This window comes from Crocodylus porosus, unplaced genomic scaffold (assembly GCF_001723895.1).
Source record: "Crocodylus porosus isolate Cpor-Errol unplaced genomic scaffold, CroPor_comp1, whole genome shotgun sequence".
Taxonomy (NCBI): domain Eukaryota; kingdom Metazoa; phylum Chordata; order Crocodylia; family Crocodylidae; genus Crocodylus; species Crocodylus porosus.
Genome location: NW_017728906.1, coordinates 30841796 through 30868307, shown reverse-complemented (window position 1 = coordinate 30868307; position 26512 = coordinate 30841796). Strand labels below are relative to the sequence as shown.

General features: G+C 38.8%; 1 protein-coding gene across 4 annotated transcripts in view; it reads left to right on the top strand.

The window, feature by feature from the left end:
• The window catches only part of APP (amyloid beta precursor protein), a 357591-nt gene that overhangs the window by 260242 nt on the left and 70837 nt on the right, over positions 1-26512 (top strand). For all 4 annotated transcript variants that reach the window (XM_019528781.1, XM_019528780.1, XM_019528779.1 and 1 more), the window contains 3 exons: positions 11006-11139; positions 21641-21715; positions 22980-23138. In XM_019528781.1, the coding sequence (XP_019384326.1) occupies positions 11006-11139; positions 21641-21715; positions 22980-23138 (368 nt within the window). The remainder of the gene's footprint in view (positions 1-11005; positions 11140-21640; positions 21716-22979; positions 23139-26512) is intronic.

The following is a 26512-nucleotide window of genomic DNA, read 5'->3' as shown; positions in this document are numbered from 1 at the left end:
TATTTCAAAGTTATTGTTTTCAAATTTACCACTCATTTCTACGTATTCACGGGAGAGCAGGGTCTGACAGTAAGGGGGAGGAGGGAGGATGCCATAGGAAGAAGTTGGCAGCGCAGAGGGCAGGGGTGCCACCAGATTCCTCTAGATTTATTTTCCCTGCTGTAGCAGTGAGAAGGCAACAAATTGAAGGTGAAGTTCCAATAATTAGATAATATACCTGGAAAATTATAACGAATTTACAAATTTTCCATCTATAGAAACCAATTATTGGAGAATTGTCTTACATGCAGGGTTGTCTTATATTCAGGTAAATACAGTAGCATATCTATTTTTTTTCAACCCATTCTCCTAAACAAGGGAAAGTATGTGTCATCACAATATTATGTGCTATCTAGTTTAATCTTCATATCTATTTCATATTATAATGTGCACCTCTCAAGTCTAGTTGTTGAAAGCCTATAAAATCATAGTTTCATCCCTTTCCTGTTCTTAGAGCAAATGTAAAGAAAATTCATTTGTTCTGGATCTTCACATCTGTCTTATTAACAGGGAGTACAATGTTTTGGCACCTACATTTACGTACCATCATCCAAAGTGTATTTACTGGTGAGCGGCTGAGGCACTGCTACCATCACCATACAGACAGAATTGGTTAAATGCATGAAGTTTCTAGCTAAGGGATTAAATGGCTTTTTCTGTCTTATTTATTAGATGTCTGCTTTTTTTTTTTTTTATCTGAAAAACTTCACAAGCCACCTGAGAGAGAATAGAGTTGAGCTCAGAAAACAAGCAGATGAGCAGAACACATTCATCTGGCCTAGATGGCATTGCCCTTTCACTGTTCTTGAGTTTTATGGGGTAATTGGCAGGACTATGTCTATAAAGGCAGTAGAGCTTGCAAGCTTCATCCAAGGAATGCCTTTTTCTTTGACAATGGAGCGTGTGATGGGGAATATACATCACAGTAAGCTACCTGCAGCATTCATTTACCATAGCATTCCTGAAGGTATAATTTAAAGGTACAGAAGTCTTACATTAAAATTTTAACTCTCCCAAACCTAATCTTTGTGATAGTGAATGTGAGTCTGACATTGCAGTACAGTGCTCCCCATTGTATGTGAAGTTTTCACTCAGAGTCAATAAAATGCACAAGCTAATTTATTACAGATGTATCCAGCCAACTCCCAAGGGCATAACCTGTCCCTGACTATTTTATTATCAAGGCATTTTCTTCGTGCTCTAAACAGATGGTTCAGGTATCTCTGACTGCCTCCCAAACTGGCCTTAAAGAGGGCTGGTTTAGGTAAAGCCTGTAGAGGGAATTCTGTCTCCCCTGTAAGCAGTCTTGTCTCTGCTGACTTTTATTTATATGGCACAGGAATCAGACACCACCTGATGAAGTTGGTGCCGGTTTTGGCAAGATGGGACTGGGAAGAAATGTCAAAATAACAAATATCTACTGTGAGTTTTTGTCATGCAGTGAACTTGTGTTATAAAGGTACGTGTCACCTTTAGTGGTTGTTTAAGTTGTCAGTTATACTAGAGACATCAGGGACTCTGCCCAAATAGTGCACATGATATAAACCAATGAAAATTGTAAGAAATTAGCAGCATATGACATGCCTGTGGCCCATAGATTTTATGTGTTGATAATGGGTGTGGGTTAGGTTACAAAACAGAAGCAACACAAAGGATGGAGAGTGCATACAGTTGTTCAGATGAACTGTGAGAAGTCTCACATTTTTGTTCCCCCCGTAGGAAAACCTGCCAGGAAAACACTGTACAAATGTTAGAGGGACTGGGCAGGTGTGTACAGGCACCCTGCACTGCCACTGGCCCACAAACTGGGGGCCCCTGTGCATGAATCTGAGTGTGCTCTGCAGGCTCCCCTGGCTCCCATGTAGTGCCAAGAGCAGCAAGAGGCACAGTGCAGCCCTGATAGGCTGGCTGCCCCAGGGATTCATGCCCCTGTGAGATGCTCCTACTCACAGCACCACTCCCTCCCTCCCTTTCTCCTTGCTGGCAGGCATGGCGAAAAGAGACCTCTCATTGCTTGCAGCCATGTCAACTTCTATTCCCAGAGCCTGCAATGGAACAGCGGTGGTATAGGAGTGAAGGTGTGGGGGCCTGGGTCTGTGTCTTGGAGGTATGAGGTCTGGGCACATACAGGGGTACAGTTGCCTCAGCATCCTTTGTCATCTTGGAACACAGTGCAAGAACTGGTCTTTTCTTGCCCCAAACCAGTCGGCGGGTTTTGCTCCATGCTTGGCTGGAGCTGTGAAATGCAGCCTGAGTCGCAGACTTTCTCCTTGGAGCAAGGGGAGACAGAGGTGCACACTGGGATGGTGGAGGATGATGCTGTGGCTTGTATCAAAAGTGTGAGCATGCTTATTCTCCTGGAAGAAACTCTCCTGGGAGCTGTTTCTTCTTGGTTGGGATTGGATTTATATTTTCATTAGAACCACCCTTTTTGGTCCAGGAGAAACTACATGAACATTTGTGGACTTAAGCTTTCTACTGGGCAAACTGATTCTCTCAGTAGAAACACATAATGCTTGTAAGTGCACAAAATATTGACTCAGAACTCTGGATAGAGATTATATCTTTTATTAGACCAACTAGATATTTGCAAAAAAATCTTTATTTACAAGCTTTCAGGTTCACACACCCTTCTTCAGATGTAGGAGAATGCAAAGATCATGAAATTTCTCCTAGGTGGAAATGAAAATTCATATTTTACAGGAGAACTGAAGGTGTTGTAAGAACTTCTGATTGGAAAAGTTTATTTTGTGCAAATTAGATTCAGATAAAAGTTAGAGCAGTCTATTTACCTCAAAGGTGTCTGATGGCAAGGAGAATGTTGAATAATGAATATGAGCGGATGCTAGTTTCAAAAGCTAGAGATGATAACATCCCTTGTCACATGGTAAGTGCCCAAAATATTGTGGGTAGAACAAATAGAAGTTTCTCTTTTAATTGATTATTTTATTCCTTTACATTTTGATTAGGTAAAGAGGTGAAGAAAACTATCTTTTTAGCAATGAAGTATTTTATACAGGCCTTCTATCTTTTTTAATGGCTTTGGTGGGAGGCACATTTTGGGAGGATGCATCCATGTCCTTCAGGTTTTTAAAGTAACCTCAAAATTATTTGATAGGACTGATGTATGAGGATTGTATTTTTATGTTTTGGTGCCTAAATTTAGGTTATTTCTTGCCTTCATTCATTCCCTTCTAAGCATGTCCCCTATTTAGCACTATAATTATTATTAGCATGGATTCTTGAAGTCTTAGTAGTAGATAAGGATTATCTTTGTGCTCAGCACCGTACAAACAGAAAAAAACTAGTTCTTACCTCGTCCACCTACAATTTAACTGCAAAGAACCACAGAGTTAGCTAGCTTGGGTGCTGATCATAATGTGGCTGCAACATCATGGAGCTCAGATGGGCTAGCTGTCTCAATACTTACTGGACTCCATAGTAGGTTTTGTGGCTGGAACTACATTGTGCTGGGCAGTTGCTTGATTGTCAGCTGAAGCTGCAGTTATACTTTACCCAGTGGGCCAGCATAAGGGACACACAAGGAGATGGATTTAAAAATTCAGCAAGTGGATGATGGAAGTTGAACTCACTGACTAACTAGAGACAGGAAGTGACATCTTTCTTGGTGATAGACTGAAACACCTTGAAAGTGAAGACAGGCAGTTTGTCTGATGTGCTCTTGAGAGGGTACCAGGGTCCAAACAACAGTGCTCTGAATATATATTAGCAGAAAAATAATACAGTTGCCAAGGCCAGAGAAGATGTTACAGCAACTGGGGTATGAGATCTTGAACAAAGTTTAGAGGTGTTATGCAAAAAAAGTTTACATGATATAACCTAGACAGCAGTATTGGTACTAGTACAGAAATTGGGTGACAGAGTGGGGAAACTTCCTGTTCCCATAAAATCATTTGTCTAGGAGTCTAATTAACTTCCTGTCAAATAGAAGCATCTTTGGTGGTTGTACCTTTGTGCGATGCACATGGGCATTATTTAAACTTAAATGTTTTCACAAATTGATAGGCTCAGGCTTTAGAAAGTAAAGCTTTTTTAAAGTAAAAATAATTTTCCAAACATGAAGTAATTTTCAAGCCTAGCATATGTGATTCTGTGTTTCTGTCCAACTCAGTAGAAGATGCTACAGTAATCTTGCTGTTGAATCGTGCTGAGAATTATGAAATATGAGACAATCTATATCCAGGTGGCATGGTGTTTAAACCCCTATGGGAGATAAGGTAATAAAAACAAGAGGAGAAAAACAACTATTAAAAAGGAAGAGTGCATCTCCTTGGAGCAATAGATGAGGTTCATTTTTCTCCCTCTCTAATGTGTAACTTCATTAATTTTAACTATACTTGTAAGCCGCTGCACTTAATCTCATGAACCTTCTAAAATGAAGCATGCACACATGGAAATGACAAGCATAAATTTGAAGAAGGGAGAGATGCAGGTGATTTCAGAATTCCTTTTTGTTAGCCTGAAATGCTTCATTTATTTATTTATTTGTATAAGGTGGAAATTATATTGATTGCATGCCATTTTAACTTAACGTGGACAGATTTTCTGATTCCACTACACTTATTCTTTTTCCTTTGAAGCAGAACAACCTTAGAACATTGGATACAGAGAGGGACGGAAAGGTTGGTCTAACATCCCCATACGTAGCTATGGATCTCTCTCACCATACTGTAGATTTCTATACTACTCACTCAGTCCAAGTAACATTTTTTTTAACATGCAGCCACAAGACATAATGGCCATTTTTCCAATAGAAGAGATGATAGCCTAAGTATACCTTGGTAGTTCTGGTTTGAGTATTTAGATTCTGTCCTCTTTAGACCCCATCTTTATTCTTAAATAGCAATTCAGTGGCCTGAGTACTGGACATTCTGGCTGTGGCAAACAGTGTTTTGTTTCTCCTTTTACAGTGTGTTAAAGGTGCTCTCTAGCTTCAGAGGTCAGATCTATAATTATATCCAAACTTCCTTCCAGTCTGGGTGACTTTTGGCACAGTTCAGATGCACTTTTTAGGCTAATAAATCCATCCAGCTTCTCTCTCAAAAACTTTGTTTTCTCCCAAGAAAGCCTACCGTCAAAAAAAAGAAAAAGAGCATAACTGATAAAATAAATACAATTAATCTAATTTTCATAATCATCCCCTGAATGCTAAAAACTGGTAAACGAATGGGCAGTAACAACTAGCAGTAGTTTTAATGAGACCATTAGTAGACATCCTTAACTGTCAATTATAATATTGGCAGCCAGAATAAAATAATCTAACTGTAGGATGGGAATTTTGAGCTGTGAATGCATCTTTCAAACCACATGTTACCTGTGATTTTAATAATTTTTCCATCATCCTACTTTTACTTCTTTTGGCTTTCTTATGGGGAAGTCATCCAGTTCTCTCTTTGGATCAAGCTATCTAACTTTAAACTAAGTAGCTTGACAGCACAAAAATTACTGTCTTGTAAAAATTACTGTAGATTACTATCTTGTAAACCAGTTAGTCTCAAAACTGGTAATAACAATATTGAAAACCCAAATTATTCCATAAAAAATACTTATACTGGAAATTATGGGAAAAGGTAAGGTAATGAAAGTTTACATTAAATGCTACAGTTGCCTAAATTTGTATAATTAATAACTGAAAGCTTTGACTTTAGCCCTACACTGATAATGCAGTTAATATATTGCATTTCAGAAATAATCAGTTAATTCACAGAACATATTATTCTCGTTATAAAGTACCATTCATCCCAAATAACTTCATAAACTATATGCAGCTCCAATTCATTTATTTTTTGAACTATTTATGTAGAGAATTCTCACATAATTCTGTTATTTAAGAGATGGGAGGACAGCTACCAGCCTTTTTACATGATACACAAGTATGTGTGAAAATAGAAATGTTTATGGGAAGAATGACTGAATTTTCCTTTTTTTTTTAAGGAGAGGGGGAAGAAACAGAGAGGATCTCACATTTTTCTAATCTTCCTTGATAGATTCTTTAAACTGAAAAATGGAAGGGGAACCACTGACCTTGTTGTGATTTGAATCTGCTTTGTGGGAGTTTAGGATTCTGAAATCAGATGCTTCTGTGCAATGAACTACTTCTCCAAGAACTGACAAAAAACCTCCATAAATATTGTTTGTGAAAGAGCCCTATAATTAGGAGAAAGTAATAGTAGTAGACTCCCACTTGCTTCCTTTTAGGATTTCTAGTTGATTGTTGCCTCAGTCAAGAGAGAAATATTTAAACTAGCTTTAATTTATTCCCATTGATTTGTTTATGTTCTTTGAAATATTTAAATGGAGGATTCTCACATAATCATTTTGGGGTACCATGAATACAAATATGAAAGAAATTGCCTACTGACCTTTATTTTTTAACAGGCCTATGTCTCTTAACCCCATTGCTCTTCAGTTGTCTGTTATCCCAGATTGATTAATAGTTCAGACTTCTTTTTTAAAATTGTTGTTTTGATACTTATTTCCACTTATTTAAAACCTCCTGTGCTTTTGCTTCTGAACCCCAAATCAGTTAACCTATATCGTTAACACCTTGTGACAAGAGACGAAAATACCTCTGTGGACATTTTCTTAATGTCCACAGCAATGCAGGATTGTTCCCTACCCTTAAGTGAAGGCTTTACTGAGTGCAAAAGACATAAACAGAAGGCTTAATAAAGGGTGAAGAGATGACGCTCAAAGGGAAAGTTTAGACTGAATAGTTGGAAATCATATTCTTAACAGAAGATTTATTGAAATATGGAACTATCTTCCACATTTTTTTTAATATGGGAGACTTCACATCCACTTTAATTTGCACATTAAGAATACTCTTTACTAATATACAGTCTCAGTGTTTCCTTTGAGTTTTATTCCTGCACCCTTACTTCAAATAATTTAAATAATTTCTATTAGCATACTTGTAGGTGGTCATCTCAAGCTGTGCAGCCTTCTAACAAGATATTGCACACATCCATGCACAACTTCTGTCAGAGATGCCTAGGTCATTAATATCACTGCTAGGATTCTGCCTTTTCTGAGCAAGTATAATCACCATACCAGGCACTGATATTGACTAATATCTATGGTAAGTACTAACATGTAGCTTTATCATTTAACAGTCTCCTCTGCGTGCTCTACACAAATCTTGTACCCATTCTTTCATAATACAACTTATCGGCAGTCCCTCTATGCCAGGTGCACACCAAGTTGTTCCAGCGAAGTCAGGAGTCCCCAATCAACGCTGTCTGAGGGGTCACCGGGAAGGTCCCTTGGTCAGGATCCAGTCCTCACTCACACTGGGAGTCTGGGGTCCAAGCTTGGTACAGCAATGGTCCTTCTGTCCCATCCTTCTAACTGGTCACTTGACATGCATGTTCCTTTATGCCTTATGCTAATCTGTTGGTTTTAGAGCCACTCACAGTCTTACCCTATAGCTGTTACTGTATGGGTTCAAAAGGTGTTAGAAATTATCATGAAAGGTTACCACCTGAACTCGGGTTCACCCAGTAAGCAAATTACTCCACATTACTTTGAGGTTTGAAATTAGCATTACCTGCCCAATCTCAACCCCTTGGTTTCTTATTCCTTGGATTCCTAGGAATGTGCTAATTATATTAGGTGGTCAGATCTTGTTATGGGTGACCTTTAAAAAAAACCTGTTAGATCAGCTAATCTTGTAGTTTGCTTATTTTGGGGGCCCATGATCAGCGCAAACAGTTAGATTCAACACTGGTTAAATTGTGACAGGCAAATTCCACTTGCAAGTTGCAAACTTTCAAACTTTGCATTAGTTAATCTTAACTGCTAAACAATTGCCTAGATGTCTCCAAGAGCATATATTTAATGCTCATGATAGTAACCCCTCTGGTTCTGGCCACCACACGTGGGCTGCTGATCCAATTCCCTCCCTGCTGTATACCCCCATTCACTTATTGGTGCCATGGTAAACCCCAGTTGGAAACAGCAAATTTGGTAGTTAAGGCACAAAGTAGGAGGCTTTAACTCACTGCTTTAATATGGTCTGTGACAAACCCATCTCCCCACTGTGCTCCTGTTTGCTTCAAGGAACAGACCATGATTGCCTTGAGAACTCCTTAACTCAGCAAGCCTCAGTTCCCCTGCCCTGATACCAGAACTTGCAGTCCTAGCAAAGGAATCTTGGCCAGATCAAGGTGCCCATCCCCCGCTTTTGGGTTGAAAAGAAATACAAGTCCTCCTCTTCATAAAAAGAACAAGCCTGGAATATCACTCACCCAGAAATCACTCCTTCCACAGGCAATCAATAAGAAGACAAACAACAAAAGGATTTATTACATTGGATAATAAACCTTGTAAACTGCACAGTGCTCAATACACATTTTATAAGAAAAAAACAGCATGAACATCCATCATTCATATTTCTATTCATAATTATATATTAATGTTTAATGGTGAGGAAACTGGAGAGTGAACTCATGGGAAAATACAAAAAGAAAAAATGGAAAGCAAGAACTTATGAAATTTATTCATTGGGGGTTGCTGGGCAAGCCACTAAACCCCATTGTATGCCAGTGTCTTCATTGGCAGAATAACATTAACTGCTTACCTATCTCACAAGGGTTGTTATAAGGGCTGTTGTTTAAAAGTAGTGTGTATATATGTACAAAAATGTGAGTAACATATATATGGGCTACACTTCTATATATATTGATCTATAATTGGGTGAATATAGGTAGGTGACTGAATTATGGAGTTATAGTTACCTTTCATCATAATTATCTCTGTAATTCACAAAGACCGTATTACATTCTTGCATTTCCTGACTTTTGCCATTTTAGTTTTGCAAAGTTAATGTTGCATTTCTGTGGTAATTTAGCTAGGCAGTGACAGCTTAAAATAAAATAATGAAAATAAATGGTCTGTGATTAAAATTTGCCTGAGTCAGGCTTTTCAAGCTATGTGTAAACGTACAAGAGAAGGGTTATATTTTTTTACAACTGCTACTGGTTGTCTAAAGGCTCAGTTGGGTTGACTGGTTTTCTTTGTTAAGATTGTACCTTTGTAATAGTTTTTTGTTTTTTTTAATGAAAGCTTAACATTTGCTTTATATTGTAGATTGCAGTAAAAATTAACACCCCCCCAAACTCCCCTCACAACCAACTATAGAACAGCTCTTAAGAACTGCAGAAATAAATGTTGGTTTGTGGTGTTTGTGCTTTTCTTTTGTTCTGGTTTTGTTTGATTGGTTACTTTAGGAGAAAAAAAAGGACTTCAGGGTTTTTGGTAGACACAAATTGTGACACGCATTGTTTTAGCAACTGCAAGAGTCATGTAAGCCTTCTTTGCAGAATGTGCAGTGATATCCTAAATGAGATGTTGATTAATTAGCTTAATTAAAGAAGTAGCTGTTGTTCCTGATCTTGCTGTTGATACTCCTATGGCTATAAACAGACATTGCCAAATGAAAAGGTTCTGGGGCACACAGGATCAGGCCCCTGAAGTCCCAGCAGTGCCTGCCCGGCATGGCTAGAGAGCTAGGCTGCCCGTACTCTCCCACCTTTAAAAAAGGGGATGGACATTTGTTTGTTTTGCTTTGTGATACCATAAAAATGTTTACGATAGCACAAAGGCAACATCTATTTGCAGCCTAGCACAGTTGTATTTTTACCATATGGTAAAGTTATTATTGCATATTACAGAATACATTTTAAAAATTGCAAACCTTTTTTTTGAGTTAACATTTTTGTTGGGTCCTTAACATTTAATTCAAATGGGTCCCTCGACTATGAATACACTCATGTTTTGTTTTGTTTACGAGTCAATAAGCATTCCCACTGAAGTCAATATAATTACTTGTGTGAATAAACTTCAGTAACATTTTGTGGGTGTAAGGTCATAGTTGTATCTGTTTGTTTGTTTTCCCCTGTGTAATTCAAAATCAGAAGGAAAAGCTGTTGAGTTACCAGAATCACATGCTCAGTCTTGAGATTTTAGAGGAATAACTGGCATTTAAACACCTGAATTCATACTCATAGGAAGAAGAATGTATGTGCCATGGACAGATTCTGTCAATAGCATTTTAAAATTAATTTGCAGCAGCAGAACAAAATCACGCAACAGATATGAGACTTAATTGTAACAAAACATTTAGGGAGAATGCAGTTAAAATGGATTGATTGATTACTCTTAGAAATAAAAAAAAAGAAGAAAAACCTCCCATTAAATCTCGTAGTTGCTATATAATTACAGAATTCTTATCCACTCGGCTTAAATTACCCAAAATACAAACTTTCTCCTTTCCCTGATGTCATATAGATAGCTTAATTAACTAGTAGGAGTGCCTAACAATCAAGCTATTCTTGCTTAATCTCAAATGTCTTGATCAGCTTGATAGCAAAGCCTATTTTTTATCCAAGTTACAGCAAAGAAGGCTTACAAAACACACCTTTGTGAGAATGATGTGTCACTGAGCGTAGGGTTTTAAATGGCATTTCTTTGGACTACAGGAATGGTTGTGGTTTACACGGTCTCTGTAGTGTTTTTGTGTTGCTGCTCTTGTTTGTGTTATCTCACCTTTACAAACAAATGACTAAAAGCATGTGGTTTTGAAAAACGTCTGCTGTTTTTCTGTATCATAGGCAGCGCCAAATGTGTTTACTGTTGCATGTTCCCTTTGCCAATGGTTCATAATCTGTTCAAGTAACATTGTACTGATGATTTGAGTTTTTCCCAAGTTATAAAAAAGGTGAGATCTTTCTCGTATGTCACCATTTTTCTTTTACACACACACATATTTGCACATGTAATTTATGCAGCTAACCTCTTGACTTCTGTTACTTGAAGGACTTTTTTTCTACTCGAGTGAAACATAGCTGTTTGCTTTTATGTGCAACTAAATTACATTTATATATATTAAACTGGAAATTGTGCTTTGTTCCCTCCTTTTCTCCTATAAACCCCTCTGCCCCAGTACCCACCACAGCTGCCAGCACTCCTGATGCTGTTGATAAGTACTTGGAGACACCTGGTGATGAGAATGAACATGCCCATTTCCAGAAAGCCAAAGAAAGGCTTGAAGCCAAGCACCGTGAACGCATGTCTCAGGTATGCTATATTCTTTATTCATAATTGTGGCTGATTTCTTGCCAGATTCATGGATTCTTTGACTTCCTGTATTTCCCATAGCTTTCTCTTGCTGTTTTGCTAAATTGTAATAGGACCCATCTGTTGCCTTTCTGACTGTCTGCAGGAGAGAAGAAGTTCAAATGACTAAAATACAAATTCACGGACAAGATTCTGTGTGTAGGAATGGATCACATATATATGTCTTGAGAATGATTTGCCATTTCTTATCTGTGGTGATAGGAAAACATCCTTTCATAGATTTCATAGACATTAGGGCTGGAAGGGACCTCGGGAGATCATCGAGTCCAGCCCCCTGCCCAAAGGGCAGGAAGTCAGCTGGGGTCATAGGATCCCAGCAAGATAAGCATCCAATTTACTCTTGAAGGTGTTCAATGTAGGTGCTTGAACCACCTCCGCTGGCAGACTGTTCCAGACCTTGGGGGCTCGGACAGTAAAGAAATTCTTCCTTATGTCCAGCCTGAAACGGTCTTGCAGGAGTTTGTGACCGTTCGACCTCGTCATCCCTTGGGGTGCTCTGGTGAAAAGACGTTCCCCCAGATCCTGGTGGTCACCCCTGATAAACTTATAGGTGGCCATCAGATCACCCCTGAGCCTGCGCTTTTCCAGGCTAAAGAGTCCCGTGGCTCTCAGAAGTTGACTTTGAGAAATAGTGCTACTGCTTGTTAGTGAGAATATCTGTTCGGCTGTGTTGAATGATTCTTCAGTTTAAATTGGGAACTGACTTAATTTGTACATAGTTATTTATTTTTATTATTGCAGCCTTGAGGATACCTCTAATTCGGAAGACTTGTTTATTTCTTTTAGATACATGTGTGTACATCACTATTTACTTTTTTAAAACGAGCTTGTATATGTGCACATGTGAAACATATCTAAAGCCAGAGAAAGGAGGAAAATTTTGTGAGCTAAATGTTAAAAGATAATTTTTCCTTAACTAGACAGGATCATGTGCTGAACCTGTATATGCTAAGTTATCCTTTTAGGTAATCATGTTGTGAGTTTTACCATAAATATCTTAAAAACAAGTTTTGTAATGGAAATGTCAACAGAAATTCTGCTACCTGTGCTCTAATAAATAACACAATGAAAAACAATATTAAAAGAGAAGAAAGTATAAAGGGATATTAGTAATACGTATTAGGTGTCAAAACATTGACTCCAGAAAGCTAATCTGATGCAACTTGAAGGCACTGTGTATACTATCAGTTTTTTTCACAGGAATTTTTCATTATAATTTATCCTCTGCTGCATTTTCAGCATAGGATTTGTTGCAGTTTTTTTCCATAACTCATCTTCTTGTTCATACTTTTGTTCTGTATACCTTATGTTTTCCCATATAATACAGATTCTTTAACCTTCAGGAGTCACATTTTCAAACCCATGAAGATTGATTGGATTTGAAATCAGCAAAAAAAGGTTCACCATGTGTTAAGCCCCATAATTATCCTCAGCACTTTAAAGATATATAAGAAAGGTCATTGATGGCTGAAGCTTATGTTCTAAATTCACACACAGGAAATATGAAAATAAAGCAGAAAGTCAGTGGGATGTTTTTCTGGCCTACTGACCTGTACTTCAGTGGCTACATAACATGGAGATTATCACTTCCAGATAAAGGAAAAGGTTATGAAATAATCCCACTGAAATCATTAAAGCACTGATTACCTTTGCCTTTCAGAAAAATTACCAGTTTTGTTAAAATTACCTACCTCAGTGGCCTAGCTGATAGCAGTTCAAATTGTATATTGCACTAATGCATAAGAGATCCCATTCAAAACTAACCTGAGGGTTTTGTCTTTGATCAGTGGGGACCTGTGCAGTGTCCCTGAGAGATAAGGAAAGGTAAAGAGGAAAGTGTGCCCTGGACTCCTACAGTGAGGGTAATTAGTCTCAGTTAAAATTCTCAGTCCATTAGAAATGATCTCTTGGTATGGCTGCAGTGATGTGCTTTGGGGAAAATAGGATTCTAATGGAGAAAAATATCACTGACTTAAGTTCCCCCTCTAAGGCCCCAGTCATGCAAATGATCTGTGGGGGCATACTGAAACCTGACTATTTGGAGTCTCACTGAGTATCAGGGTTTCCAGACCTATAATTTGGTATTTTTACTTACAAACTACAAGCTTTTTACTGACTACCGAACTTTTTTACTGCCATTTTTTTACTGAGACTCAGATTGCCCAGGGTCATAAAGCCCTGCCTACCTTTGAAACAAACAGCTGTTACAGGGAGCCAATGGCCAGCAGGGTGCAGCAGCAGCAGGGTAGTGGTGGGGGTAGATTGGGGACTGGCTATAGAGGCCCCTGTAGGCCACAAAACCATGACGAGCTCTCTGCTCTTGTTCCATCATGAGGTAGCACTGCTCTGTTCTGTTTGTCCATCACCGCTGAAGTTTGCATCCAGCCTCCTTCTGACAATGAATCTTCAATCAAGCTTATGGTTTCTTAATTTTTTTTTTACAGGCAGCTCAGGTTTTTTTGTGGCCTTTACAGATGGTAAGGACTGTCCATAAATTTATGGACATTGGAAAACACTGCAAAATACATGTTAAGGCCACTTTGGGGGATCTGCCCATATGCAGCAGGTTGTAGAATCAGGGCATAAGCAGACATCTTTGTTGAAATATACTCACTTCTGCATTTGGGTATAGCAGTGACTCCACAATTGGGCAGTTGCACAGAAAATAGAAGACATTTCTCTACAGTGTATTCTAATATAGACTATCACAATGGAGAGAATGTGTCAACATTTATTAAGTGGTCAGCTGGTACCCTAAAGTTCTGCATGTCCAAGGAAAAGTGCTTTGAAAATAATGAGATGATATAAGGATACAAGATTTTTTTTTATTATTCCTTATAATTTGGGCTTATTCTTTACAGTTGCTATTAAAATCTTTGTATGAGCTTTAATGGTTTGGCTTAACCTTTAAGAATGGTATCTGCATAAACTGTGAAAGGTTGAAAAGTTCATGTAGGTGTAATCATCCAGAAACCATTACAAAGAAAGCATGCATAAAAAAAAAAAAAGGATTATGATACTTGGTCCATAGATTAAGTGGGAAAACAATAAGAAGTTGCAGCTCCAAAAAACTTGTTTACAACCACTTTGTTTGTTATTTTTAACAGACATTTCTGGCAGCTTCATAATCTAGGTGAAATCACAATAAGCTTTGGGAACTTTTTAAAAGAACATTAGGATAATAAAAACTTTTTTTTTTAAATGTGTTTAATCACTTGTATTGTATACTTTTCTTGCCATCTAATTTTTTTCCAAAAGAATGTGGGAGCTGAGAAACTGGTATGCCAGCTACTGAATTTACTTACATATCAGATGCACTTTTCCTGTCCCAAAATTAGCCCTCCAGAATTGGGAATGCATGTCTTAACTGGGAAGGCAGAAGAAGCAGGGAAGACTAGGAGTACGCAGACACTGTGCTCTAATGGCTGCCTCTTCTGACCACAGGAAACAGTATACTCAGTGTCCTGTGTTAACCCTCTGCACTTGCTGTTGTATGAGAAATGTAGCTTGTGCCTGAAGCAGCAAGTGAACTGCTGACTGCAGTGTGTGCAGTCTTGATGAGGCTCATAGTATAGAAACCACATTATTTATAGGAATTTATAAGAAGAACTATTTATAGTAAAATCTGGCTTCTGCCCTTACAAGGTGTTAAAGAGGATGGGTCTGAGCACTGATCTCTGAGGGGGACCACTGGAGACGGCCTTCCAGGATGAGGCCATCGCATCAATTACAACTCTCTCAGAGGCCAATCCCAGATAGTTGTAATCGATGGGATGGCCTCATATTGGAGGGCCATCTCCAGTGATGTTCCCCAGGGATCAGTGCTTGGGCCCATGCTCTTTAATATCTTTATCGATGACTTGGATGAGGGGGTGGAAAATGCAATGATTAAGTTTGCAAATGACACCAAGCTGTGGGGAAATGCGGGCATGTCTGGGGATAGGGTAAGGATCTAGGATGACCTTGACAGGCTGGTCCTATTGGCCGAACATAATCAGATGCGGTTCAGTAGGGACAAGTGCTGGGTCCTCCCATCTGGGTAGGAAGAACCTTTACCATGACTATATGATGGGTGGTGATCCAGTGGTTGGCACTGCATCTCAAAGGGTCCTGGGCATGACAGTAGACCGGAAGATAAATATGACCCAACAGTGCAAGGAAATTGCCAGCAGGGCAAATAGAACTGGCATGCATCAGCCTATGTGTTGCCAATAAATCAAGGGAGGTGCTTCTCCCCCTCTATTTGGCATTGATAAGGCCGCAGCAGGAATACTGTGTTCAATTCTGGGCACCACGCTTCAGGAAGGATGGGAATGAGCTCAAAAGGGTATAGAGAAGGGCCACCCATATGATTAGGGGCCTGGAGGATACGCCCTATGAGGAGAGACTCTGAGAACTGGGTTTGTTTAGTCTGAGCCAGAGAAGACTGAGAGGTGACTTGATAGCCACCTACAGGTATATCGAGTGTGAACACCAAGATCTAGGGGAGCAATTCTTCAGAAAGGCACCCCCTGGGAGGACGAGGACCAATGGGCACAAGCTAATTGAGGAAAAATTTAGAATGGACATAAAGAAAAACTTATTTTCTGTAAGGGTATCTACAATCTGAAACACACTCGGAGCAGAGGTGGTGTAGTTGCCACCCTTGGAGGTGTTCAAGCTGGTTCAGAGAGGTGATACTTCCCCTCTATGCGACTTTCGTCAGGCCGCAATTAGAGTACTGCATCCAGTACTGGGTGCCGCACTTCAAGAGGGATGTGGCCAGCCTGGAGAGGGTTCAGAGGAGGGCCACTGGCTTGGTGAGAGGGCAGCAGAACAGGCCCTATGAGGAGAGACTGAGGGACCTGAACCTGTTCAGCCTTGGCAAGAGGAGGCTGAGGGGGGGCGGGGCCTGGTGGCCGCCTACAAACTCGTTAGGGGAGATCAACAACAAATAGGTAGAGCCCTTTTCTCTCCAGCCCCACCTGGGGTGACAAGGAACAATGGTAATAAGCTGATGGAGAATAGGTTTAGGTTAGAGTTCAAAAGGCAATATTTTACAGTTAGGGTGGCCAGAATCTGGAACCAACTTCCCAGGGAAGTGGTCCTCTCCCCAGCTTGGGCAAATTCAAAAGGAGGTTGGATGATCACCTGTCTGGGGTCTTGTGAACCCAGCATTAATTCCTGCCTGTGGCACAGGATCAGTCTAAATGATCTGTCCAGGCCCCTCCTGACCTTAGCTACTATGAAGAGGAGGCTGGACAAGCACCTCGTTGAGCTTGTTTGAGCCCAGTAACCTCCTGTCCATGGCAGGGGACCGGACTTGATCTTGCAGGTCCCTTCCGGTCCTTCGATTCTATAATTCTGAGGGTCTTAGGTCTGGCCTTCTGTGCTGGCCTGCCACACCAGGAAGTTCCTGCTACCTTACTTGGACAGTCTCCTGAAATGCTACATTTCCTTGATGCAGTATGTTTCTAGGAGAATTTAATCTGCCACACGTGACTCTGGAAAAATCTTTTTTTCTGAATTCTGCATGTCTTTTGGGAACATGTGATGTGCAATAGAATAAAATTTGATGTGATAAAAAGATACATTTTTTCCTCAGCAACATGCAGAACTTGCATCTGTGTTTTGCAACTTATCTCCAGCAGACAGGGTGAATAATAACCAATTTTTTTATTATTTTAATCAGATTTTTTAAAATGTAAATTAAGAAAACATCTTGAACTTACCACAACATATTAAAATAATGTAAGTGAAATAATTTTTAAGCAGTACTAAAGTTTTAAAGACAATCAAATCACTAAACTGGTGGAAATCAGTAACTAAACTATGGGAATCAAAGCATATTGAACGGTTAACCCAACTTTTGACAACAGTAGCTTTTTCAGTAGCTGCAGAAAAGGAAAATAGTGTCTTCATTGCAGTTTGCTCTGCCAGTTTAGCAGAGCTCATTGACCAGTTCTTTAGCTCAATGACAAACTTTAATTGTAGAAGTGGAGTTTAGGAGCAAAGCAGGAAGTTCTGCTTCCAATATATGAATAAAAACAAGGTACAAAAGAACAAGATCAGCTATTTTTTTAGTCTTAAAGGTTGTCTGACTTGTGATGTGCTGGTTTCCACACTTCACTGGGAAAAGAGAGAGCTCGAACCCTTTCTGGGCAAGGAAAGTCTAGAACCTGCGTCTACAGATTCCTGAGCAAAGTGCTCTAACCAATGAGCTCAATAACAAAAATATGGGAGGTCCTCCTTCAGAATCTGCATGGCCAGTGTGTAGCACTATTTGGGTATGCTTACACAGCCACGGTGTAAAACTAGGGCCAAAGACATCTAGGTAGATGTCTAGAAAACTACCATTTAGGTGTACAAAGGGTAGCTTAATTCTGCACTTATTCTTTGCTTTAAGGGCATACTAGTGTGTTTTGCCTTTTTACATGGTGTAAGGCTGCTTTCTGTTCTGCAAGAAAGATCAGACACTATTAGATGTCCCAAGCCAGGTACAGACGTTATGCTTTTACCAGTATAAGTGATTGGAAACAAGTCTATACCCATAACAGAACAAAAGTTCAACACACAGACTGGTTTAGAAATGATGGAAAGCAGTCTAAGATTTGCCTCTCTCCCCTCCTTCCTCCTCCAAAGGGGAACAGAATGTGTGTTCTGTTTGCTACCGATCTGAACTATACCACTTACAGAAAACGGTGCAACTTAGATTCCACTTCAAGTTTTCTGAATGTCTGTACGTAGCCCCAGTGTCCAGGGAAGTGATACCTATGAGTTATGTAATTCAAGTGGGCCATTGCTAATCTCCCAGGGCAGTGTGGAAACCTGTCTTCTACTAGCCTTTCACTAGTATATTGCTACAGTAGGCAATCCTAGCAGCAGGGGAGGAAGGATAGAGAGCAAATATGGGCCTCAAGCCAATGTCTTGCACTTGAGAAATAGGTGATTTATGGTACCACTGTCCAGATATCATGGTCTGGTAGGGCCCCTATAAACACAAAATAACAGTTGCTATTTTATCCTTTATCATATGCCTGAGTTGTTGCCTTCTACACTGAGATTCTGGAGGAACCATTTTCCTTTCTGTAACTACTTAGTGTTTTATCCTCATCACCAGTATCTCTGTGGTGACAGAGCCAGGATTCTTTGGAGGTTGTTCAGATTATTCTATTCTATTCTAGTAGTAGCAGAGAAGAAGAAAACTTCATGACCTAAAATGGCAGCCCTTTGGTAGGCATGCATCTTGGTGTCAAAATTTCAATATTCTTAATCAAACTTTTCCTCACATAGGTGTCTGTCAAGGCAGGATTGCAAATTCACCTGAAATGCCTCACATAAAAACTTCCTGTGTATTCCATGCATATACATATATATAACACCAAAGTACATTATATAGGTTTCAATATAATAGGATTTTTGTGATTATAATTTGTCTTAATAATGAATGATATTTTTGTTACTCCCTCTTACCCCTCCTGCCAGAGGAGTATGTCTCATGCAGCATGTACTGAATTCTGAGGACTATTTGACTTTGAAATGGCTTGCCTTCTAAATCTCAACCTAGAAGTTGTCATTTTCTCTGCATGAAACAGCCAAGTCTTTGAAGTGCAATAAATCTGTGTGGCCTTGATAGCTTTGTGCTTTCAATGAAGGAGAATAGCTTTATAAGTGCATACAGGACAACTTCATGGTCCTGAGGCAGCCTTTTTTCTGCAAATGCATACCTTCAGAATTATTTTTCTTGTTGTTGTCATTTGTTTTCCCACAGATGCTGAGGCTTTTTTTTTTGTTGAACAGTCATAATTTCTCTAAACCTGTGACCTTCTAAAAAAGATAGGAGTTTTGTCTGGCTGGTAGTGTTAATGCATACGCATAGCTGCAGGTGTAACAGCTGAAGTTTTTTTGTGATCAGTCTGTGTAAAGAGAGGCTTTTGTCACTGCAGATTTTCCTGGTTGTAATAATACAGTCGTCAAAATACAAGTTGGGCAAATATTACGTTGAATGTTACTTCTAAAGATAGCTAGGCTATTCTACTTTTTCACAAACCATTCATTCTCAGTGCACTAAGGTTGAACTTTGGATACCAGAATTTACATCTCCTCACTCCAGCTGTGTGAGATGTCATTTTATTATCCTGTCTCCTATACCCTAAAAGTTTTAGAGAAATGATAGCAGGCTGCGAAACCCAGTTTAGCCAAATATGTCCTTATCTCATTGCTTTTAATGCTTGTTTTCATCATATAGATTAGCAAAGTGCCTTTGCTTTTAAATTTCAAGGTTAGTTTGGAGGGCAAAGAACTATTTTTTTCTAAAACTACTAACTAAATTCAGTGTCAAAAAGCGTATTTAATGTGTCAAAGGTCTGATTTAAAAGGGGGAAAAAATCAGTTAAAAGTTGCTCATCTATGCCAATGTTCAAGCCTTAACACATACAATTGTATTTTATGTCTTGAACTGACTTTAATTAATGCTGTAGTTCCCATGTCCTTACTGACTTTTATAGCCTGCAATACTGATGATATTTCAGTCCTCAAAACAGAACCTTCCTGAATGATACAAGTTTTGAAGACCAGCAAAATCTTTCACTTCTGACACAAGTTCACAATTAAGACATGAGTGTCTAGTGTGTATTATACCACCCTGGACACTAATAATTGTACATCAAAGTGCCCTACATAATCATGGACCCAAAGTCTCTCCAATGTTGTTTTGATGGAGAGAGATAGTAAGATGTCACACATAATAACTGCTGATGGGCAGTGTGTAATTTGTATCTCTGTGTTTCATTTCAGTCTTCAACTACTTATTACAAACCTTTCCATGTGAAATCTCATATTTTCATTTTGCATTTTGTAACAAACTATAATAGGATTGTTATTTCCCAATGAAAAGTGTCTGTATATTGGAGCGGCATATAATTAACTTTCAACAGGTATGTGCTGTGTACACGTCTTAGGATTTCTTTTGCCAAATGATAGATCCTGGTCAAAACTATCATAAAATAGGTGATGATTTACCAGTTATATAATTGCAGGCCTCTGCTTCTAGTCATCATTCAAATACCCAGATGTACTATTCCTAATCAGTAACAATTAAAATAATATAACAAGCCCAGAAAAGGCAGCAGAAAACTTGCCTTACCTTGTAGCTGATCAGAAATACCCCTGAATTGCAACAAATAGCCTCATTTAAAATACGTTGGATCACCTTCAATAGGAAAAAAAATGGATTGCTTTCTCTGGTTAATGTTGCCTTTCTACCTTAATGAGGGATTATTGTAAAATTTAAGTTCCTCCTTAAAGTGGATCATAAAACCATATTTAGTTTATTTTGTTCTTTTCTGTATGGCTTGTGTAGCTCTGCACTGTGCCCTGCCCCTTTTCTCTGTTTTGTATAAGACCCAGGTCTACTAAAGGATTTAGATGCCTTTAAGTTTCAACTCTGTAAAAGCAAGAGACAAGGATTTTTGGGAGTGATGTCTTTTCTTGGCACATTGTATAGTTGGAAGGGACACCAACAACCTTTCAGGTATCACAGTACCCTTCCTCAAGTCATAGAATTTCTGGACCATCGCATCTACAATATCACCTCAACACTACTTGTTTGACAAATAAAAGCCACTGTTTTTTTCTGAAGGTGAAATCAGTGGAAGAACCTCTGTAAATACACAGAAAGTGTCATCTGAGAGGATTGCTGCCTAGAAACATAGCAGGAAAGTTCATGAGCTAAGCCATGTTTTTATACAAGTATATACCATGATTTCCAGCAGCACATAATAGAACTTGTGATGAGACAAGCCACTAGCCTTCCTTTCCTTGCTAGGGGAATGCTGCTTTTTCTTTCCCAGAGGACATGGTCAGAATAAGCCAACTTACAAGTTTTTCTATATCATTGTTGGGAGATTTCAAAGATAAGTAAGACCAATTCTTGGTGTCTATAGCACATAGATCAGAACCAACTAGTAAAAACTGTATGTAGTTCCTGACCTGTTTTAATCAAGGTTAGTTCGTGTTCTTCACCAAAATCTAGAAATCTTTGTGATGTGAATGGATGCCATTTAGAATCAATAGAAATTGGTTCATTTTGACTGAAGACATATTTATACCTTTTTCTTATCCCTCTATAAGGAATAAATCAGTTTGGTATCCCATCTAATAGCTCCATTTTCTCTGCTGCTCCTGTATAATCAGTTTAACAGCTGCAGTTAATGCACTGCATTGCTTCATAATGATGATGCAAGAACCTGAAAGGGTGTTCAGACAGGCTGGTACATTCCTTGCATTTAATTAATATAACTGTTTGCTAAATGTTTTAACTGGGGATTTTCCATAATGGGTTGAGAGGAATATAAAGAAAAGTTTCTCTCTTAATGATTGTATTTGGCCATTACTAGACTCTAGGATGAGAGAGTAACAGGAAAAACTAAAAAGTCATACTCCCAAATTTGTTTCTGTGCAGGTCATGAGGGAATGGGAAGAAGCAGAACGCCAAGCAAAGAACTTGCCAAAGGCTGATAAGAAAGCGGTTATCCAGGTTAAAAAAACACTCACACACGGTTACATGCATGCCAGTTGGGATTGCAAATAAAAAACAAAGGCTGCCAGTTGTGATAAAATTTTAAAATATCTGTGTGGAGAATTAGTATTATTTTCTGCTCTTATGGTTGCTATTTATTGCCAGATGCTAGTTACTCTCAGTTGCTTTTATACTTAGCACCCAACCACCTAAATTATAATGGAGAACTTCACAATTCACGATGTTATGACTGTATATTTTTAGTGGGATCTTTGGTGGGAGCTGGGAACCTAGCTTCTATAAACCCTGCTCAAGCTTGCCATGAGAAGCTTTTGGTTCCTCTCAAGAATCTATGTTCCAAGTAGACATAAGAAAACAGATGTTTTGTGGAAGCCACTGTCATCCAAAACAAATCTGCAGCCATCCCAGATGTGGTCAGTTAGTATAAGCATCTGGACTATCCCAAGAGCTCCAAAGAACTATTCTCAGAGCTGAAATAGAGTGAATGGTGCAGATTTTTCACCAAAATTATTTGGAAAGCAAGAGAAGTACAACATTTGTTCTTATTCCTTCCTCTTGCCCTTAGCCCTGTCCACGTTCCCAAAACCATTACAATGTGGGAGAGAGCTATCCCAGACAGAGATACCCAAAAAGGAGAAGAGCCAGAGGCTCGTTGAAGTCCACGGAGCCACTTTAATTTATGTGTCTGGCATACTCAAAGTTTTGGGAAGATTTCAGTAAAAAATCACAAAAATCCAGAAATACAATATTTCTTATTAAAGCCTGCTGCTTCACTCTGTGTGAGTTTTGTCCACGCAACCTTTTCTAATTAGATTTTTTTTTCCAGTTTGTGATAATCTTTTCCTTTTTATTCAGTGTTTAAGAAACTGATTTTTAGCTTTGAAGTTGAGGTTATTTTTCCCTCTTATTCATGAAGTTCATGAAGTGACTTTGGTATTTGGGAGGGCATAAGGGTCAAATGGAGGATTTGTTTGCTGTCATGCTGAACTAAGCAAAAATATTTGATTGGTTCATAAAATACAACCAGGTGTTTAAACAATGCTGGGCACCTGCAGCTCCCATGTAAGCCAGTGGGAAATTTGTAAATTCAGAATTGCCATATTTTCCAAGTCAGTAGCCTATTGGAAAATACAGATGACTTCCATAATTTTGAGAAGGATTTTAATTACATCTAGGAAGGGTATTCACCCATTGTGCTGTTGATCAATAACGACTGTTCTCCCTCACACACATTCTCTTTGTTTAAACCTGCAATCAACAGCATTTCCAAGAGAAAGTGGAGTCACTGGAACAAGAAGCAGCAAACGAAAGACAGCAACTAGTGGAGACCCACATGGCCAGGGTAGAAGCCATGCTGAACGACCGTCGTCGTATCGCTCTGGAGAACTACATCACAGCTCTCCAGGCTGTCCCTCCTCGTGTAAGTAGAATACCACAAATTTTACCTTTTGTGTCAAGATCACTTTAGTAGGGTTGGAGTGTTGTTGTAACTAATGGTCTGGGAAATGTGAAAGAACCAAGGATATTTTCGGGGATTATCTTTGATGCCACTAAAATCATTTTCAGCTTCCTAAAAAGAGGAAGATACTGAACGTGGTCCTCCTTCCTATGGTCACAAGTTAATGCTTTTGATTTTAGCATGCAAGAGTCAACATTTTCAAGCTGTTTTCTATAAACTTAAGGGTTTCTGCACCCATATTTGCAAAAGAGAACTTGATCAGCAGAGTGGTGTATGCCCCCAAATCCAACCAAGGTAATATTCAAATGCAGTAGTATAGGGCTGATATGAAAACAGTGAGGTCAAGAGATGTTTTCTATCTCAATTTTTAAATCTAGTTTACTTAACCAGTAAACTGGTAGAGCAACAGTCCATTGTCAGACACTACTTTCAGTGACAGATTAAAATCTTGAAACATATATCTGTGCTAAATATGATTGTTAGTTGCAATGTAAATACTAACTTCAGGATAGGTGTTGAATGGAATTGTTAATGAAGCCGGATTTGTGATGTTTATATTTAATCCAACAGTAGTTGGTCTCTGGCCCTCAAAAAAAGAGAGCCCACTTAAACATTGTAGAAAATGGTCTGTTATTTTATATATCACTGTCTGATAGATACTTATTTAATAAATAGTATTTAGGTTACTACAGAGATTTTGTAGGTCAACAGTAAAAGTTGTGAGCCAGAAGACCCAGAACTAGAGCATCCATGATGACAATGCCAGCACATTTTCCTGTGTAGACAAACACCCAGGTTCCATGACTTTAGAATGTAACAAAAATGATCAAGTTGGTATATATACCAAAAAGTCCATCCAAAGGATTTGTCTGACTACCAAAAAAAAAGCCAATCAAAAATACATTTTTTTGAGAATTGTGAAATAAGGTTTGCCATCCCCACTGCACATCTTTATGGTTGAAAGTCTTCACCACTCTCTCTTATGTGTCTGGATCTTGGAGACTGTAAGGTTCAGTAAGTTTTGCCCTACCTGTGAACACATTTTGTCATAATCAAGTAGCAAAATAAATTGGTTCCTATTTAAAAAAAAATCCTGGGAGGGAGCAGAATCACTCCATACAAGGAAAGCAGTTTTTGAGCTGCATTGTGTGAGAAGGAGTTTCTACTTAGCCACAGTAGTAGGGAAGATTTAAAAGGTGAGCTATCATGTCGCAAGAGTACATAGTATTGGTTTTGAGTTAGAAACAAAATACCCTGACAAGATTGCAGATCACTGATTAATTTACATCATAAGTAGAACAATAATGCTTTTCAAATAAGGAAAGTAAGGAAGACTAGGTTGAGAGTGGAAAAACAAATGTTTGAAAACCAGAGCTGGGAAACTATTAGTTTGAAAACCTAACCATTAAAAATACTCCATCATCAGCTTTAGTTTGCCAACTTCCTTCACCCCTATCGAAAACCTCTTGCTCTCAATTATCTTTCCCTTATAGTAATAGACCCACATTAAGTGATCCTCAGAAAAAACCCACATAACTTTCCGGTCCCACGTCTACAAGCTGTCTCAAGTTCAAAAATAATTTGAGTCTTTCTAATGAAAGAAGCCTTTATAGAGGAGCATTTCTTGTGAAGGTTTTTCTACACTGCTGTTCATAACGAGGGTCAGTGTGGAAAAGGTTGATCCATTGTCTGTGTTGTGGACCCTGACATCCCTAAATCTGGGATGAAAAAACACTGTAGTCTGTGGTATAGTATTGGATACCTTGTATGCAGCCTATGTTGAGGATAAGATATGACTTGTGGTCATGCCATACTATAAGGGTCATGATGGATCTAGCTTCCAGGGTCTAATTATTGAATAGATTAGCAAATTATAGATAAATACATAGTTCCCTTCAGGATAGTAGCGTCTACAAATTGTAGTTGAAAAGTGAGACTGGTAATTGGAATATATCAAACCAAATCTAACTGAGGCTTTGCTCCTAATTTTTTTTTGTACCTTTTTCAGTAACTCGCTTAACGTTAGTGAACTCTATTTTTCCTTATCTGTGTAATATAGATATTTTGCTTTACAAGACTATTGAAAGATTAAATTAATTTTTTTAGTCATTTTGAGACAAATTGTAAACACAGAATGCCAAGGAGCAAAAATTGTGATCTAATTTTTGGGAGAAAACCATTTGAGTTCTTCATAGTGTTGCATCACAAAGAACCAAACAAACTGAATTAGTTTTAAGTAGGAAAATATCAGGACTGACAACCTCTGTCATTCTTGAGGCTAAATGATGTAAACTGACGTCATTCAGAAAAATGGGCTTTTAATGGCATCTTAAAGAGACCCGGAACAATACACAGCGAGAATCCTGTACATACAAAAGTTGATCTTTTAAAAAGGGAGCTGTCTTTGCAATGTGGAGCTATAATTACCTGCATGAGGTGTATTACCAGAGTACCATTATAATTAAATGAAATCTGTGGAGGATGAACAGCATCTTGGATGTTTTAAACAGTTCACCACCAAGTCTTGTTAATAGAAATATCCCATCCTCTACTTTTTCCCTGTTTTTTGTTGCATTCTATTATTAAAGACAATAAAATGTCATGGGGAGAATGAGCTCTGAATGCAGTGATAAGGCCTATTCCATGTTGTTGCTGAACAGTAGAAGAGAGCTTGAGGGGGTATCAGGTGGTGGATGAACAGTCTTGCAGGTGAATCTGAGCACATGGCTATTTAGATGCTAGTCAGACCTATGAATGGGGAATATCATCAGAATCCAAGTACTGATGATTTTCCATCTGCTTCTCCCTTATCCACTCCTAAGGAAAAATGTAGATGGGAGAAAACTGAGTGAGAGCCATTCAAATCTCAAACTTCAGCTCCATCTCGTCCCCCTGTTGGACAGCTAGCTAGAATGATATCGGAGTGGGGGAATCCTGGGGGCTGTGTGCCTAGCAAATTCAAAGGAATATTGGGGTGCTTCCAGTATCTGTAAAGGAGTTGCAGTGTCTCTGGGTGCTGCTAAAGAATCCTTCTTAGAGGAAAATTATCCTAGTGCTCATAAAAGTTTCTGCAGAGCAAGTTCCCTTTCACTGAGTCCTTCAAATGAGATTAAACCCTATGCTGAACTGTTAGTATATGTTTATTATACATAAAACTATGAACATTTCCAGTAGCCTAATAAGTTTGTTTAACAACTGATTTCTGGTTTCAAGAGTGAAGCTGTGAGGAAGCCTTCGCCATTAAATTGTAAAGTACATGGCATTATGTTTTGCAGTCCCACCATGGAAGCACATGCACACCTGCTTCATACCAGCCGAAAGTTGAGCTCACTGCA